The 15,693-nt window shown below is 39.3% G+C and overlaps 1 protein-coding gene across 1 annotated transcript in view; it reads right to left on the minus strand.

The window, feature by feature from the left end:
- LOC139742901 (E3 ubiquitin-protein ligase SMURF2-like) overlaps positions 1-15,693 on the minus strand; it is a 78,878-nt gene that overhangs the window by 44,612 nt on the left and 18,573 nt on the right. The window contains exon 3 of the mRNA XM_071653410.1: positions 3,926-4,034. Coding sequence (XP_071509511.1) covers positions 3,926-4,034 — 109 coding nt within the window. The remainder of the gene's footprint in view (positions 1-3,925; positions 4,035-15,693) is intronic.

Here is a 15,693-nt window from a genome sequence, read left to right on the forward strand (position 1 = left end):
GCAGTTTTGAAGCCCTCATGACTTATTATCTCATGCAACACAATCACCTACAATGTAACTGACTTCTCGAGTGGGAATGTCAAATGCAGGAGATCACTTCCACGAGTGTCCATCTCCTAAAACTTTGAAAACCTCTAAACTATGACATGCAGGAACACAAACACACATCAAATGTCAAAGCACAGATACCAAACAAGCATCATCCTTGTGAGCAAAAGTCCCTTATCGTCTTATTCCACGCCACACAGAGCCATCATGTATTTGTCGTGGGACACAAGTCCATCAGGCAAATTGCCCGCCCTCTCTCTCCCCCTGGTCGTCTCCCCCTTCAAGAGACTCTTGGCTGGAAACATGGAGAAAAACAATCAATCATTTCACGGGGGCAGAGATAAGAAAAATGGAGGAAATGGATCTTCAATCAAAGATATGATCATCCCCTCCCCATGATATATATCAAGAAGAATGCTTTTCCAGCAGAGACAAAGGAGAGAATCATCCCTCCCATCCTTGCCCCCTTCCAAACACCCAGTCAATCAGTCTATGAGGGATTAGGAGCGTGGCAAGTCGTAAATAGCGCGCGGGCACTGCTCCGTGGCGCAGTGTGTCTCCTGCGAGTCATCCACATCATGCGTTTTCACTCCGACGAGACCTCGTCTGGATTAACACGATCCCAACCCGTTCAGCCCCCACTGACGTTGTGATGCAGCAAAGTAGTGGATTTAGAACCCAACAAACTTGCACTCTTTTCTTACGCTTTGGGCCTCCTTTGCAGCTCCTTGTTTTTTCCGACATCAACAATTCATACAGAGAGACACTTCTGACATAACAGACATATATTTATGCTGTTTTTTAATCCAAATTATGTCATGTCACCCATGACTCCCACAAAGTTGTTTTGCATGACAACAATGCAGCAACTTGAGCAAATTTTCAGAAAAAACAAAACAAAGGAAACCAGAAAAATAAAAGGATGTGGAGTTTATTTGATATTGGCAGATCATCTTACAAATTATGGCATCCTAAAAATTGCATAAAATAGACTTACAGCAGAAAGAACAGTTTTAATCTAAACTTTGCTCAAAGGAAACAACAGAAGCATTGCCCACGACAGGAATGTCAATTCACTTCTTTTTTTTAAATGAAGAAAATCTTTATTTTTCAATATCCTTTCTTATTTTCACTTAAGCTCAGTTGAATTACAAAAAGGGAAAACTTACATTGCTGCTGAAAGAGCAACTTTTTAGTTATTGTAATCTCACTGCAATTTCGAATTCCAACTACTATCCTCTTTTAATGCAACACTGCAGTATAAGCCTCAGAATATGATATCCCAAGGCCTCATTCCCACTATCAAAGTATGATGAGAGGTCATCCCTGATTCCATCTTAATAGATGCCAATGTCCTTGTGGTTGTCAAAAGATACCTGAGGGCAAGTTAGAAGATAATTAGCCCAGAGGTCATGGCAGTGTATCTTCTATTCCTCCTCATCATCTTTGCAGGTGCTCCAGCATTGGGAAGACCATATATCGAACCCAAGACTGCCAGGAAATCAGTCTTCCACCACCAGTGGGTCTGCACGTGCACATCACTGCAGCCCCATTAGCCTTGGTTCCCATGGCAACAGCATCACCTGAGACTACCTCATATGTTAACATTGGTATGGCATTACATGTAAATGTATGTAGACAAGGAAAGTTGCAGTGTGAAAATGAACAAGGAATGCCGCTCAACCAGTCCTCTGAACTGCTTTCAAATCAATCCTTGGTGGTGGCTTTATTGTTCGTCATTTTTTTCTTCCAGTAGGAGAATGGGGCCACAGCCATTCACAGAGTCATACTTAGACATCTTTGATTTCAAGAGGTCAGATTTGCACCGAGAGAAGAAAGGTTATCCGACAGCTGATTCTCTTCTGAAAGGAATGTTGTCAGAATACAAAAGTAGCCCTCAGCGGGCAAATAATGGCCAATGCGCCCAGCCATGGCACAGAACAATTGTTATTTATACAATTTGTACATAGGGATGCATTTGAATAATTAAAACGCTCGCTGAAGGAATGCAAGGCCAGGGAAAGAATGATGTTGCGAGTGAACTACTGAGACTTTAACTCCATTTTACAAATACGGTCCAAGGTTCGTCCCTGTCTGCACAGCTCTGGACTGCACCAAAGCTGTTGTCACTGAGCGGAGTCACTACCCTAATCCAAATTACCCTGCTTTAGGCTACAAGGACCTGCTGACTTGTTCACAGTCTCACAAGTCTGTTTGGCACCAGACGGCTAATTCCTGCTCATATCTTAAGGGGTCAGTGGTATGAAGTCTGCTCAGTGCCAGGAAAGATTATCTCAAGCCATTCTTGTGTTGCTTAGTTTCCAAGAGGGAAAATTGGGAAAATTAAGCTTCACTGACCCCACCACACTCACAGGAAGCATTCTATGGCATATTCCGGTCATTCTAAATAACCTCAAATGGGACCTTTAAACATTTCATTTGTTCTATATCCATTTTTTTAAAGACTCAGAACATACAAATGAATGATTGTGCTTGTGATTTTTACTGAGTTTTCAGATAGAAAGTCTTTTTTTTTCATCAGTCTATATCAAGTGCAAATTGCCATACAAAATCATCACGGCAACAAGGAAACTTTTCATGACGAGACTTACCAGGTCGTATGAGTCAAATTTATACTCTGTAATTGCATCTGACAACAGTAAACTACATTTACTCTCATCGCTCTCTTAACTTCATATCTTGCTTACTACCAAACTCCATTTAAAACTTGCTTGACAACACAAAAACAAGCAAAGAAACAAAAAAGAAGAAAAGACCTCAACATCTGGCCTGGAAACTCGAGTCATTAGGTAATGCACAAATGGTGTGTGCACGCAGTTACAGCTGCATTATGCTCACACAATGTACAGACATACTGTCAATACGAGTAGCAGCTGCAGTTTAGTCCTATCGCGATGCAATTAAACAGAAACCAATAATTAATCAAATCATGTGGGGCTTACCTACTGTACAAGTGTAATCAAAATGAGTAAAATGAGAGAATATCAACTGCAATTGTATATCGCCACTGGCTTGACTTCTGTTAAAATACTTTGGGTGGTACTTTCATGTTGATGCCATGCAAATGGAAGGCTAAGATACAAAAGATACAATATTGAACAGACAACATATCTGAATAACTTTTCAAAGCAGACTGGGTGAACGAGGACCCACAAGTAATTCAATCTCTAAAAACCTCTCCTCTTTGTTCCATGACGAGTGTAAAAATCACAGGGTCTCATGACAGTCTACGGGTGTTCAGACGCAAAAAAAAAAATTATACTAGAACGGTATAGCTATGCTAAAACGGAACAGCTATACAATGAATTTATACGTCTGAACGCTGACTGACGAAATGACGTATAACGAAACGACGGTCAGAGCATCGTTTCGAATTAGAACTCGATAATGAATCAGCATTCCATTGTGTCCATTGTGCGTCTGAATGTATGGCAACCATAGAACGGTATAACTGGGCGGGGCTTAATGGGAGCGCACACGAAAGGTGACCCCATAGCTGTCACTCATGACCATAACAGCATACGCAGTGGGAAATTGCACATCTATACTATGTTTTCCAGAACGGTCGAGATTAGCGTCTGAATGGTCTGTCAGCTATACGATGATTCTTTTTATACGTTGTTTCTTTATCATGTTTTGGGATAAACTGGCTTGCGTCTGAAGAGGGGGTCTATGTCCATTGTTGCATAACCACCATATCACCTGTAGAAAAGAAAGACCCATAAAATTCTCCAGCTCAAGATATCTACCAACCCAAGGAGTAGAGGATAAGTAGTGTACCCTTGGTACCTTCAGATAGAGACTGGAAGTACACTGTAACCACATTTTCACCACTGACTTCGGACAGTTCACTTACAGATCGTAGTGCTGGTTCCACTTGGGGTCCAGGGTGCTCTTGCAGAAATCTGTGGAGTGGCACTGTCCGGAACCGTCCACCACCACTTTGGCAAAGGGGTCCGGTAATCCTGCAATGGAGAAGAACAGAACAGAGATACACAGAAAGAAAAAAATATATTATACGTGAGCACATGGAATGTAGACATACATTGATTTTACTGGCCAGTTTATTATAGGATGTTTTCCAAGAGCCCAACTTTGAACAGAGTGGAGTGTCATATGGCACTTTAATATCACTCATTATTTTGCAACAATTTTTTTAAAACTAGTTTAAAAGAAATATTTTTAACTAAAGATAAAAAAGAAAAAGGAAGATATATGGTGTTATAGGTGACAGATTTGATGGCATTTAAAAGTAAGATGTATAATGTATAAAGACATGATGTTTCTAAATGATGTATTACAGCTCTACACATCATAAACAAGTGCCCGTATTGCAAAATTGTGACCCGCGACAACGGTTTCAGGCAAAAGTCGCAAGAGCAAATTCCCTCCTAGGCGGGGTACAAAGATTTTGACCATTATTTTTGTCGATTTAGGTTTTTTGCAGAAATCGAATCTTTGATATGTTTTCTACATCTACACTAAATTTCATTGCATAAGACTAAGTTTTTCCTATCGAAAATGAAATTTTAAGCACCCTATGTTGGATCGCACTCGTCAGTTTCGAGCTTCTTTCGAACGCCGCACCAATATCCCCAGCGTTGCTACGGCGCAGGGTCTCGCACGCGATTGGCTGGTGCGTCACACACATTTACATAATTCGGCTTTTGGAGACACCAGTTGCAGCGTTTGGGGAATGCTTTGTCCACGCGTGCACGATTACATGCCCCATTGTTCTTGGTATGTGGTTTACCTACGCTCGCTCTGTAGTGCGTGCTCTTAGTTTGGCTTTCTATCCAAACTATTCTACCGCAATGTTCGACAACGGAAGTGAAACTAAAATCATGTAGCATAACATAATCGTGTGAAAAGAAAACTAAATATGCTCAAATTTGTCTACTTGTACATGTAGTAAAAATTATGACAGCAGATTGACTCAATGGAAGGTAGATGAGAGGAAAGGAGCGGTCACATGTGACCAAATATATTCAAATACTACACGTCAAGTTCGCACCAAACTAACAAGTCGTGTTTGTTTGTTTGTTTGTTTTAATTTGATTAGCACCACCGAACAAAGCCGGCAACCATGTCTTGTAAAAGCAAAACAAACAGGAAGCGTGACCCTTGCTAGCACTAGCAATTTTCTGCCTTCAAAAGGGTCGCCAATGATAAAGACAAATCAACCACAATGTTGGAAATGTGTGGATTCGCCACCGCTCCTGTTACATGCACACGGTCATGGCGTGTGGATGCCATTGCGTAATGCGTGCACCATACACATGTACATGTACACCATACGTGTAATTATCGTATTCGCCATCTTGAAAGACGTACTGGTAAACAAACCCGCGAGCGAAACGCATTGTTTTTTGGCTCCATACGCTGAGCTCCGAGGAGGTGCCCGGGAAATTTGACTCTCTCAGTGAGCCAATCAGAAGGCGATGTGGTTGCTAGAGGCGGAGCTTAACATCAATTGGCACCATCGTACGGATGGGTGATTCTCCCCTCGCATCGCCGCTCGGACATTGATTGTCTTTGAGAAAGAGGTGAATCTTCAAAGCCTGTTTTCTCGAAATTTTGTCGGGCTAACGACTTAAAAAGTGTATTTTATTTCTATTTCTATGCCCACTTATGGTGCCGAAGAATACAAGTGTCTTATATCAATGCAAAGCTTAGGAAATGGGCACTGTGATTCAGTGAAAAAATGAATTTTCAAAATTCCCGACTTTTGCCTGAAACCGTTGTGGCCGGTCACAATTTATTTTTGTTTCTCTATCTCTCTCTCTCTCTCTCCCTCCTTTCCCACCCCTTCTCTCTCTTCCCCTCTTTCTCTCTCTCTTGTAATCTCTTCTCCCCAAAACAGTCAAGAATGTGTAGTTACTGTAGATTATTAATGTCCTGATGGTGTATGTTTATCATGCGCACTCGTTACTTGATGATGTAGACAATGAGTGTGAACGAAGCAGGTACTCGAAACCAGGGGAAGTATGGCTCCACAGGTCTCAGTGTACCCAGTCTCCTCCATGATGTGCCAGTGACCTCCATGTGTTGCCACACATTTTGTATCCCTGATACACAAACATCAGACTGTCTGGGCATTTGGGCTCATTAAAGTTACACTTCCAGCGATGCTATTTTGTTGGTGAAAATTAAGGTAAACTGTATCTTAATGTATTTTCCCACGGATACTTTTGGTCTGAGCTAGTAAAAAGTAGTCTAGTTCAGAAACACCTTTTCCAGAATGAGCAAGAATCTGTAGTACTAAGAGCTTCAACACCATATTTTAGATCACATTTGCATGATCTGGGGGTTATATGATATTCTTAACCTTTCTTTTAAACTTAATTTCTCTAGTAAGATGTTCATAGACTTCAACTTGTCCATATTAAAAGGTAAGATTACTGCATTCCACATCAATATACTAGTTCAATGGCGCAGGAATGGGCTCATATCTTTTGTCAAAACCTAGTGAGAAGTAAGTACTACAAAACAAGACTTTGTTTTGCTGCACAGAGAGAGATAGATATAGGTTATATGGTATATATACATTTTTTTTATTGTTTTTTTTTTGCATTTGAGACTCTTCATTAAAGATCAAAAGAACTTATTCACCATCAACTACTGCTCTCATCGCGTCTTGGATTATGTTTTATGGATGATTACTTCATCGTTGGCAACTGGTTAGACATATCTATTTGGCTACATCCTGGTGCCCCTTTAATATCATCAACCATCCAGGCGACCGGCTCCATTGAAAGAGAAAGACGGGTATGCATTCGGAAGTGTTTCCTTATTCTTGGAGCCAGCAAGCGTCCATTTTTCTCTCATATCTCCCTCTTCATTTCCTTCCTACCCTACACCAGATATTTGATAGCCTGCAAACAAGACTTTTATGGGAGTATTGGTTTCTGAGAGAATATTACTCTCAAACTGTATTCTTCAATCTTAAAATGTCAAAACTAGTTATGCAGGAATATGCAAGAATGAAGTATTTTTTTTTTCTATCACTGTAGCTTGAAAAGACTACTTTTCCATATTTCACACAAATATTGAATCATCATACTTAGACAACAAGAGAATAATATGTTTTAATGACACCTAACCCCTAAAAGACAGATAGTGTGAATAGAAGAGATATACAGAATAATCTCTAGACATCCTTGCAAATCACAGACATCACATAACTAAGGGAAAGCTGTGAAATCCATGTGATATCAAAAGCAACATAGTGATGGCTACCACCACTTTGAAAATCAATAAAGCAATTAACAAGTTGCCCTTCAGTATATGGAACAGCCTTCCTCGCATGGATGTGGCCATCATGGTGTGTGTGTAAAAGCCAACATGTCATTAAATATGGAATGTAAAACCTGTTCCCTTTTTTCCCAGGCAAAACATTTTCAGTCGATTGATGGCTTCAAGCATATTTGGGGTATTCATTGGAATATCATTTAGATTGTAGGCTATCTTCCTTCCCATGCACCAATTCCTTTGCATTCCTGTCAATGCAATGTATTTATCAGAATATTGGACATGAATTTTACAAAGATACCAAACAACATGAATTAGATACCAAACGAATAAAGCCAATTTATGTTTGAAAATTCCACTGTTCTATGGATGAACTACCCTGTTTTGTAATCCCTCTCGAATGAAAAAGAACACCAAAAAAAAAAAAATGAAAATTGATAAATTGTATATCACGTATGTTCATGCATACACACAAACATATGTGCCTGCTGTATAACTGTATGTCACATCACAGCAAAATATTCATTTGATGTCAAATGACACTGTTTTTATTGCTACCCTCCTCTTTTCATGAATTCACAATTTCCACATCTCATTACACATTCTGCATGGTGCAAAGGAAACACAATTTATTCAACACATCCTGTGAATGTACAATGTCAGTCTCACCCAACAGCATCTGCTTTATCTTCAATAAACACACACCAACACACACACACACACACACACACACACATTCATATACACCAAAAGAGCCTCACATACACCAAAGGGGGACAACAGAACAATTGCAGACGCAATACGCGTCAGTGTCTGAGAACTCGACAACGAACAATAAGAATCCTCGGCTGGAGCCGTTCGGTTTTGTGTGATTGGCTCTTGTTTGTCATGTTTCAAATAATGAAATATATAAGAAAAAAATTTTGATTCATTAGCTCCCTGTCATCCTCTGTGTTTATACCAGCGACGACCTCAAAACAAGAGCGGCTCCAGCGTCACATGACTCACAACTCGGCATGACTGCACACAGACAACACGCCAGCATAGCGGGGATTGCAGGCCGGCAGACGAGAGGAAATATGAAGAATTTCCCTGCTCTCTGAATCGTACCATTTGTATTTAAACGCTTGTGCCGACCCTTCAGTTTCTACCATCAACCCGGAATTACTTTCATAATCAGCTGCTTCTCCTCTGCTGGCCAAGAAGTTGTCACCCATACAGGTTCACGAATTTAATAAATCAGGAACAAAAAAATTAAGATGAACGTTTGGCAAGGCTCTGGGTATAGTGCGGTGTTAAGTGTGTGTGTGTGTTTGTGCGTGCATGTCTTGGGAATGGGTTTTATACTAACTATGATATACTTCCATTTTTTTTATTTGTAGTGCCATTTTCATTCTATTTGTTAGAATGAAAAATGAAATGTGTCTCTCGATTATTACTTTTGTTAATTTTTGTTTCCAAGTGCAGAAATGTTACCTACAGAATTTTTATTACTTCATACAGAAATACCAATTTGAATTGCTGTTTTTAGTATTATTTGAATGGAAGTTAATAAATATTACAGAAGAAAAAAATGTCCATATTTCTTTATGGAATAGATTGTAACTTGCAAACTCCCTAGCAGTTAATATATCAATTTTGAACTGAAAATTGGCTGCCATGCACCTTGAAATCACCTCCGACATCAAGCAAAAGTAACTTGATGCCCTGTTTCAATATTGTCTAAGGCATAATTTTGTCTTGTACGATTCCAGCTGAAACTGTCCAATTTACATATTCTTTATACAATGATAGAGAAATGAAAATTATGCAATGACTAATAAAGCAAAACAAAAAGACAAATAATCAATTAAAAGATGATAAAAATGAGGGAGTGAAATATGCGAAGGATGATGACAAAGAAAAAGATACAGAAATATTACCACACATGCATAGGCATGTGAAGAAAGAAGGAATTACACAACAGTGTGAGACATCAAAACTAATCCTCTAATGACTGGACATTGGCTTTAAAACAGGAAACCAAACAAACAAACAAATAAAGAATAGCTCGAGGAACAATCCTTGATCAGTACCAAACCTTGAGCTATATTTGACATGCATTATTGTGATGTCAAAGTTCGTCATCACACAAACTTTTAGAAAACTAAGCTCACTTGTAACTGACGGCATGTCTCTTCTAAAATGTGTATAAAATGGAAAATTTGTGACAAATATGTGAAATATGTGTGAAACATTATCATTCACTCATCAACCAACCTTTATTTGATGCAAAGACAGCTTTACATTATAATATTACTTTAGAAATTACATTAGTCTGAGAAAAAGGTCCTGAACACTATAGCCTTCTCGATTAAAAAGCAAAGTCACACTGATTTCTAAAGTAGCCCCTGAATTCAAATGCATTATCATGTATTTTCTCACGATGGGAGCCCTGCTGTGGCTTACTGAGAGCAGCTTGTGGTTTCACATTAATAAATCTTTGAAAACTCTGTTCGATGATTAATATGAATGATTTCAGGATTAATCAAGAGAATATGACAGAAAAATAATTTACAACGGATAATATATCAGAAGGGAACTCCACTGCTCTGTAGCCTATGCACAGGTTTCAGAACCTTTGAAAAGGCCTTTTGCAACAGGTAACTAACCCTCTCCCTATTAAAACATTGCCACACTCTATTGAGAAAGATTATCTTAAAACACATAACCATGAGGTCGAGGTTAAGAGTTCAACAAAACTCCCCAAAGACCCTCATGGTCTAATTGAAGACTTGGTAACACTAATCTCTCTCACCAGATATATTCCCACATATGCACATGTCCCAACAGGCAACTTCTAGAGCATGCAGTTTTCAACAGGCTTTTGTGGTTGAAGCCATGTAACATTACACATCAAACCAACACACCGATAAACCACTGTCTAACACCTCCCCAAGTGAACAACCAGTCAACACCAGTATGTGTCATCCGTGCCCCCAAAATTCTGCCATCTCCTAAGAAGAAACTCTGCAGGTTTACATCAGTCTGGATATTTACATCCTGCGCCGCAAACGGAGAAAATGCAGTTTTGTTTATTCCCTCATGCTAATCTAGGCTGCTTTCAGTTGGATGTCTGCCATAGCAAAGTGGCGGCATGGCACGACGACAGCTGTGCCGTTCTCTCTCTCTTCCCGTCTGACCGGGTCTTCCCCTTTAGCTCTCCCGCTCCAGCGTCTCCCTCTATTCCTGCTCTCAGAAGTCTGCAAGCCGCAAGATGTCTTAATTCAACCTTTTCTTTGCCAAATCAATCCGATAGATTAGAGCCAATAACCTTCTTCTAACCGCCCCCTCCCCCTAGCACACACTTTCTCCCTTGCCATTCCCCCAACTTTGTTGCTAAATTGGAGTCTCACCAAACAATGTCAGTCCCAATACAAAGATACTGTCTGGCTTTTCCTCACCGAAGAAAACAACAAAAATGAATCTTGCGGGTAGAGAGCGACAATCTGCCCTCATTGGAAGACCAGACCTGTCTGACAGGGGGAGGAAGGGTGGAGCCGACTCGCTCCAAGGAGATCCCTTTTGTGGCGGAGAGCGCAGAAGTCGGAGACATGGAAGGGTCGATGAAGGGAACGGAAGCAGTAGAGAGAGCTTCAGAGGAAGAAAAACGAGTCGGTAAAATAGCTTGGTGGGGCGGATTGCAGTTGATTCCGTGAGTCAGGAAGAACTAATGAGAGTGGGAGACAGGTGGATAATCTGATTTTAGGGCAAATTCCTAAAAAACGGCTAATCATGGATGATATCTCCGTCTGATCTTCAGAAATCACAAAAGCATAGATCTCTCTCTCTCTTGCTGCAGTCTAAGGGGGTGAGTGTGGAATATTGGCAATGTCAAATGGATTAGGCATTGCTCACTGAAGTACTTGTTGCGCACTAATCTCATATGTCCTCGTTCAAGAACCAGATAGGAGATGGCTAGAGACCCATTTAAGAAACTGCATACAGAAGGACATCACAGAAACTATGTCTCCCACTTTTCTGACAGAACATACTGAAAAGGGCTTGAACTTTTTAAAGAGTACCGGTATGTACCTATTCATTTCACTTGTCCAAGAGTAAGTTGAAGTTTTCCTTCACAAGCAAACAAGTGGGAGTTTTGCACCCTTTAAAGATACTGTGCAATGGAGAGCTGGCTGAAATGTTACATCAATTGACCTTTTTAAAATGTTCAATTCACTCTTGCTGATGTGGGCAATCTGCACCAGGAGCAGAAAGAAAGGGGCTTTATTGTCTAAATCTTACTTCAGATGATTCATTGTGTGTTTGTCTGCACATGTTTGCTTAAAACAAAAACCAATCCACAAAACGATTTCTCATGATTTCTCTAAAGTTTCCTACTTAAAATTAATCTCTAAAAATTTGTATGCTTATAATAATTTGAAACACAAAGATAGTTCATGACAGTCAATTACGAGTGGAACCTGCTGCCCCAAGTGAAAAAAAAAAAGTTTACAAAATGTACTGTAGGAAAAACATTGCTGAAGGACAAAGCCAGTACATCGCTGAGTTTCTAGAAGGTTAAGTGTTCTAGAAGTGACTGCCTTCAATATGTTACACTGACTATGCTCTTTGATGCACTCACATATTATCCGGTCTGCTTTACATGAAAAAATGATGCTAAAACATGTGTTTTGCACAGCCCATTGTACCAATTGCCAGAGCCAGAATGAGAGTGAGAACAAATAGGCCTACGTCTTTTAGCAACCCATCGAACAAATGTACTATTAACATGCTGTATCCAAACTTCATCCAACAATATGTCAGCATGGCTAAGAAATATTACATGTGTGCGCTGCATATAGTAGGCCTACTTTGTCAGACTTTCTAAGGCTGCAACAGATTCATGTCCAGCAAGACCCATGCACTATGCACTGTAAATCGTTCTCACAAGTAGGATGTTTCACACCAATTAATTGCTTGCTATGGGTGGGATTTCACAGAGCACGCGAACGATTTGCGAAGGACGCGAATGACAAAATCCAACATTCGGAAAAGTTTTTCTCCGAATGTGTTCCGACAATGAAGCCGAAAACTATTCTTGCGCAATTTGCCCTAAGTTTCCACGATGTATGTGCGAATGTCGTGTGTATCATTGCTAAAGTACAGCATGTTACGTACACGAAGAACACGCGACAGGAATGCGAACAACGAAAAATGTTCAATAATCATGGGAGAAAATGTACCCAAGGAGAGGTGGAAGCTGTCTTAAGTTGATTTTTTTTTTCTTTCCTCTATTCTCCTTTCTTTTTCTCTCATTTCTCTATCGTGTGCTTGCCTACATTTTTTTTTTTCCTAGGACCTATCTCCACTAGTAAAGCATTTCATTATTTTTTTTTGCAGTTCCTCCAACACATAATCTCTATAAATGCAGTTCAAATGAAATTTTGCATACTTTAGATTAATATTAAGTGTATTTTGCGATTTTTTTTTCGTATATCAAACATGTCTTTTTCTTTGGTAGTCTTTAATTTCTTTTGTTACTGTAGTTGTTAATGATTGTTTGATGTTTAGATGTATGGTACGATTTTTATTTGTAGAAAACGTATAGGTCATACATCCCCAAACGTGCGCCAAACGTTCGTGAGAATGTCTCAAAAGGTACGCGAACAGCTTGCGATTACGTCGTAAAATGATCGGAAAAACTTCGCAGATTTCGCATAACATACGCGAGACATTCTCCAAAGTTTCGGAGTCTGTTTGGGGTTTCACGAACATTTTGCGAACATCGCGCGTGTCTTGCGAAGATCTTGCGCATATGACGAGGCTTTAAAGACACTTTCGAGAACAATTCACGAGCAAATCACGACCAAGTGTGCGGAAAAGGTTCGCAAAAAATTTCAAACTTTTTTGAAATCATCGCCGAAGTAAAAACGACATTCGCGAACAATTGACGACGCTTCCGAACCCTCACGTTCGTTTGGCGATCTTTTGCAGACTAAAATACGAATGCTGGATTTTGCCATTCGCGTCCTTCGCAAATCGTTCGCGTGCTCCGTGAAATCCCACCCTAAGGACCACAACTCTTTGCTAGACTGATTGAAATACATGTACACCTGAGGCATTTCATAGTTTATTTCCATGCTGTTGAAATGAAGGGGGTTTCACAAGAGCTTTGAATAATAAAGTTGTCAAGTTTTGATAAAGAGTTGAAATAACACCCTGCAAACCAACTTGCTTTCTCTCTGAGCAAACCTGAACTCATTGTTGAAGTGGTTAAAGGAGACCTCCGGATGATTTTCAGATTTTTACATTTGAACAGCTATAAATTAATTATACTGAGGACAGAGTTTCAGAATTTATGATAATCGGGATAAAGAATAAGAATATTTTCGAAATTTATGACAAATTGTCATGAACAAGGATGATGACATGGCAGGGTCACCATAAGAATGCATGTATTGGGGCTCAAGGAAGCAGAACAAAAGAAGAAGACATGCATAGATTAAACACAGGTGAACTTGCAAGCAAGTGGTATTGTAATGGAATTACACTGCTACATTTCTGAAATACAAGTTGTATGTGAACCTCCTATAGATGTCATCATCCTTAGTGTAATTTGTTTAAGGTTTATCAAAGTATTGTTTCTCTGCTCAAGAACCACAATAAATTCCACATATCTATACATGGAGCTAATGATTTATGTACTACATGATGTGAAATTATGAAAATCGTCTGGAATGTCCCTTTAACATTTGTGCATATCAGTACCTACAGTACAATGTACATTGTAACTGCCTTTCAACTGCATTGTCACTTGCCTGCACTACACTGTACAGGCCTACGAGGAAAATTCGCTGTTACATGTATTTTGGTTTGGTTTTTTTTTTAATACACTGTAAGTGTGTATGGGGGAGGAGAAGTTTACAGTGATACATTTGAAAGGGATATTATGTCTTGCAGATGTAAATTTAATGATGCTGAGCCCAGTTTGACTTCTCAATGCCAAGCTGCGAAGCGGCTGAACCTTCATGAGAAGATTTCCATGTCAGCTGGAGTCCACTAGCCATCTATGGGATACACATCAAGCTACTCACAATGAAAAGAGTTTGTACTGTAACTGCGGTTCCTTATGACAAAATACTGACACATCACAGATGCTCATGTCATGACCTTGTCAAATGGTGTATAAACTGTTATTTCGCTAACTCGTAATCATCATCAGGATTATAAATTCAGCCAGAAATGAAAGACACTGTCATTTTGTGATCATGCTCCCAAGACTGATCCCCAAGTAAGATTGCTCAGGTTTGTTTAGAAAATGCACATGTAGGCCCACACTGTATGTTCTCAAGAAGTATCATAGCAAAAATGACTACCTACCATAGTTTGTATTTTGCTATTATGTTGCCATTTACCCCACACTTGATACTGTATACAAATGTAAGCTATAGGCCTATTTGGCTGGTGCAAAGTGGTAGTATTGTATATTTCTCAACAACAGGTATTTGAAAGAAAAAAAAAGACAGAAAAAAAGGAGCAAAGTCTACAATGTACATTCTTCAAGTAGCTCTGGTGAGAGCTTAATATAACTTTACAATATCAATGAAGTACTTTTTATGAACAAAATATGAGAAACAAATATCTTTTAAAACATCACACGTAGGTCATGTTTTTGCTCAAAATTAAAACATGCCAGCTGTATGTAATAACTGTCCGTCAAACTCATCCCAGTGCACTGTATCATGTATGATATCTGTCACAAATTTGCATTACACTATGTCATGTACATGTACACTACATAAACCTTCAAAGTGACAGTGCAGATTCATTTAATTTGAATAGGCTTTACATGTAAAATCATGCGTTACATGTCCAGACATTTCTTCAGATTGCACAGTGGACGCCCTGCCAAAGCTGTTCTATGATTCCCTCGTAAAAATTCATGATTAATGGACCGGCACCTGGCTGACATAGTAGTGCCTTCATCAAGAGATACATGTGTAAACTGAACTTGTTATCTTAAATGCTAAACTTGTTTACATTATCTTTCACCTGGCATGAAAACCAAGAAATTTTACTGGTGCAGACAGTTTTCTTGAAACACAATGTGTTCTGTGAAGAAAGTCATTAAAAAAATAGGGTTGCACTACATTGAAGCATACTGTAGGCTCATTGACAGTTTATTAAAAACAGAAAACACACGAATAAGGACAATGTATGAGATGAGTACATTGTTATAAAAAGCCTTGGTGGCATAGAGGCACATCTATTACTGAATTAAGGCATCTGAAACTTCTGTAAGCTGTATTTAATCTCCTTTGAACAAAAGTGTCAAATACATTAGACCTTGAAAAGATGATACATACTGATCATTCCACCAAGAAATTCAGA

Source organism: Diadema antillarum, unplaced genomic scaffold, assembly GCF_040938485.1.
Source record: "Diadema antillarum isolate AM-2024a unplaced genomic scaffold, OU_Dant_1.0 seq00001036_RagTag, whole genome shotgun sequence".
Taxonomy (NCBI): Eukaryota; Metazoa; Echinodermata; class Echinoidea; order Diadematoida; family Diadematidae; genus Diadema; species Diadema antillarum.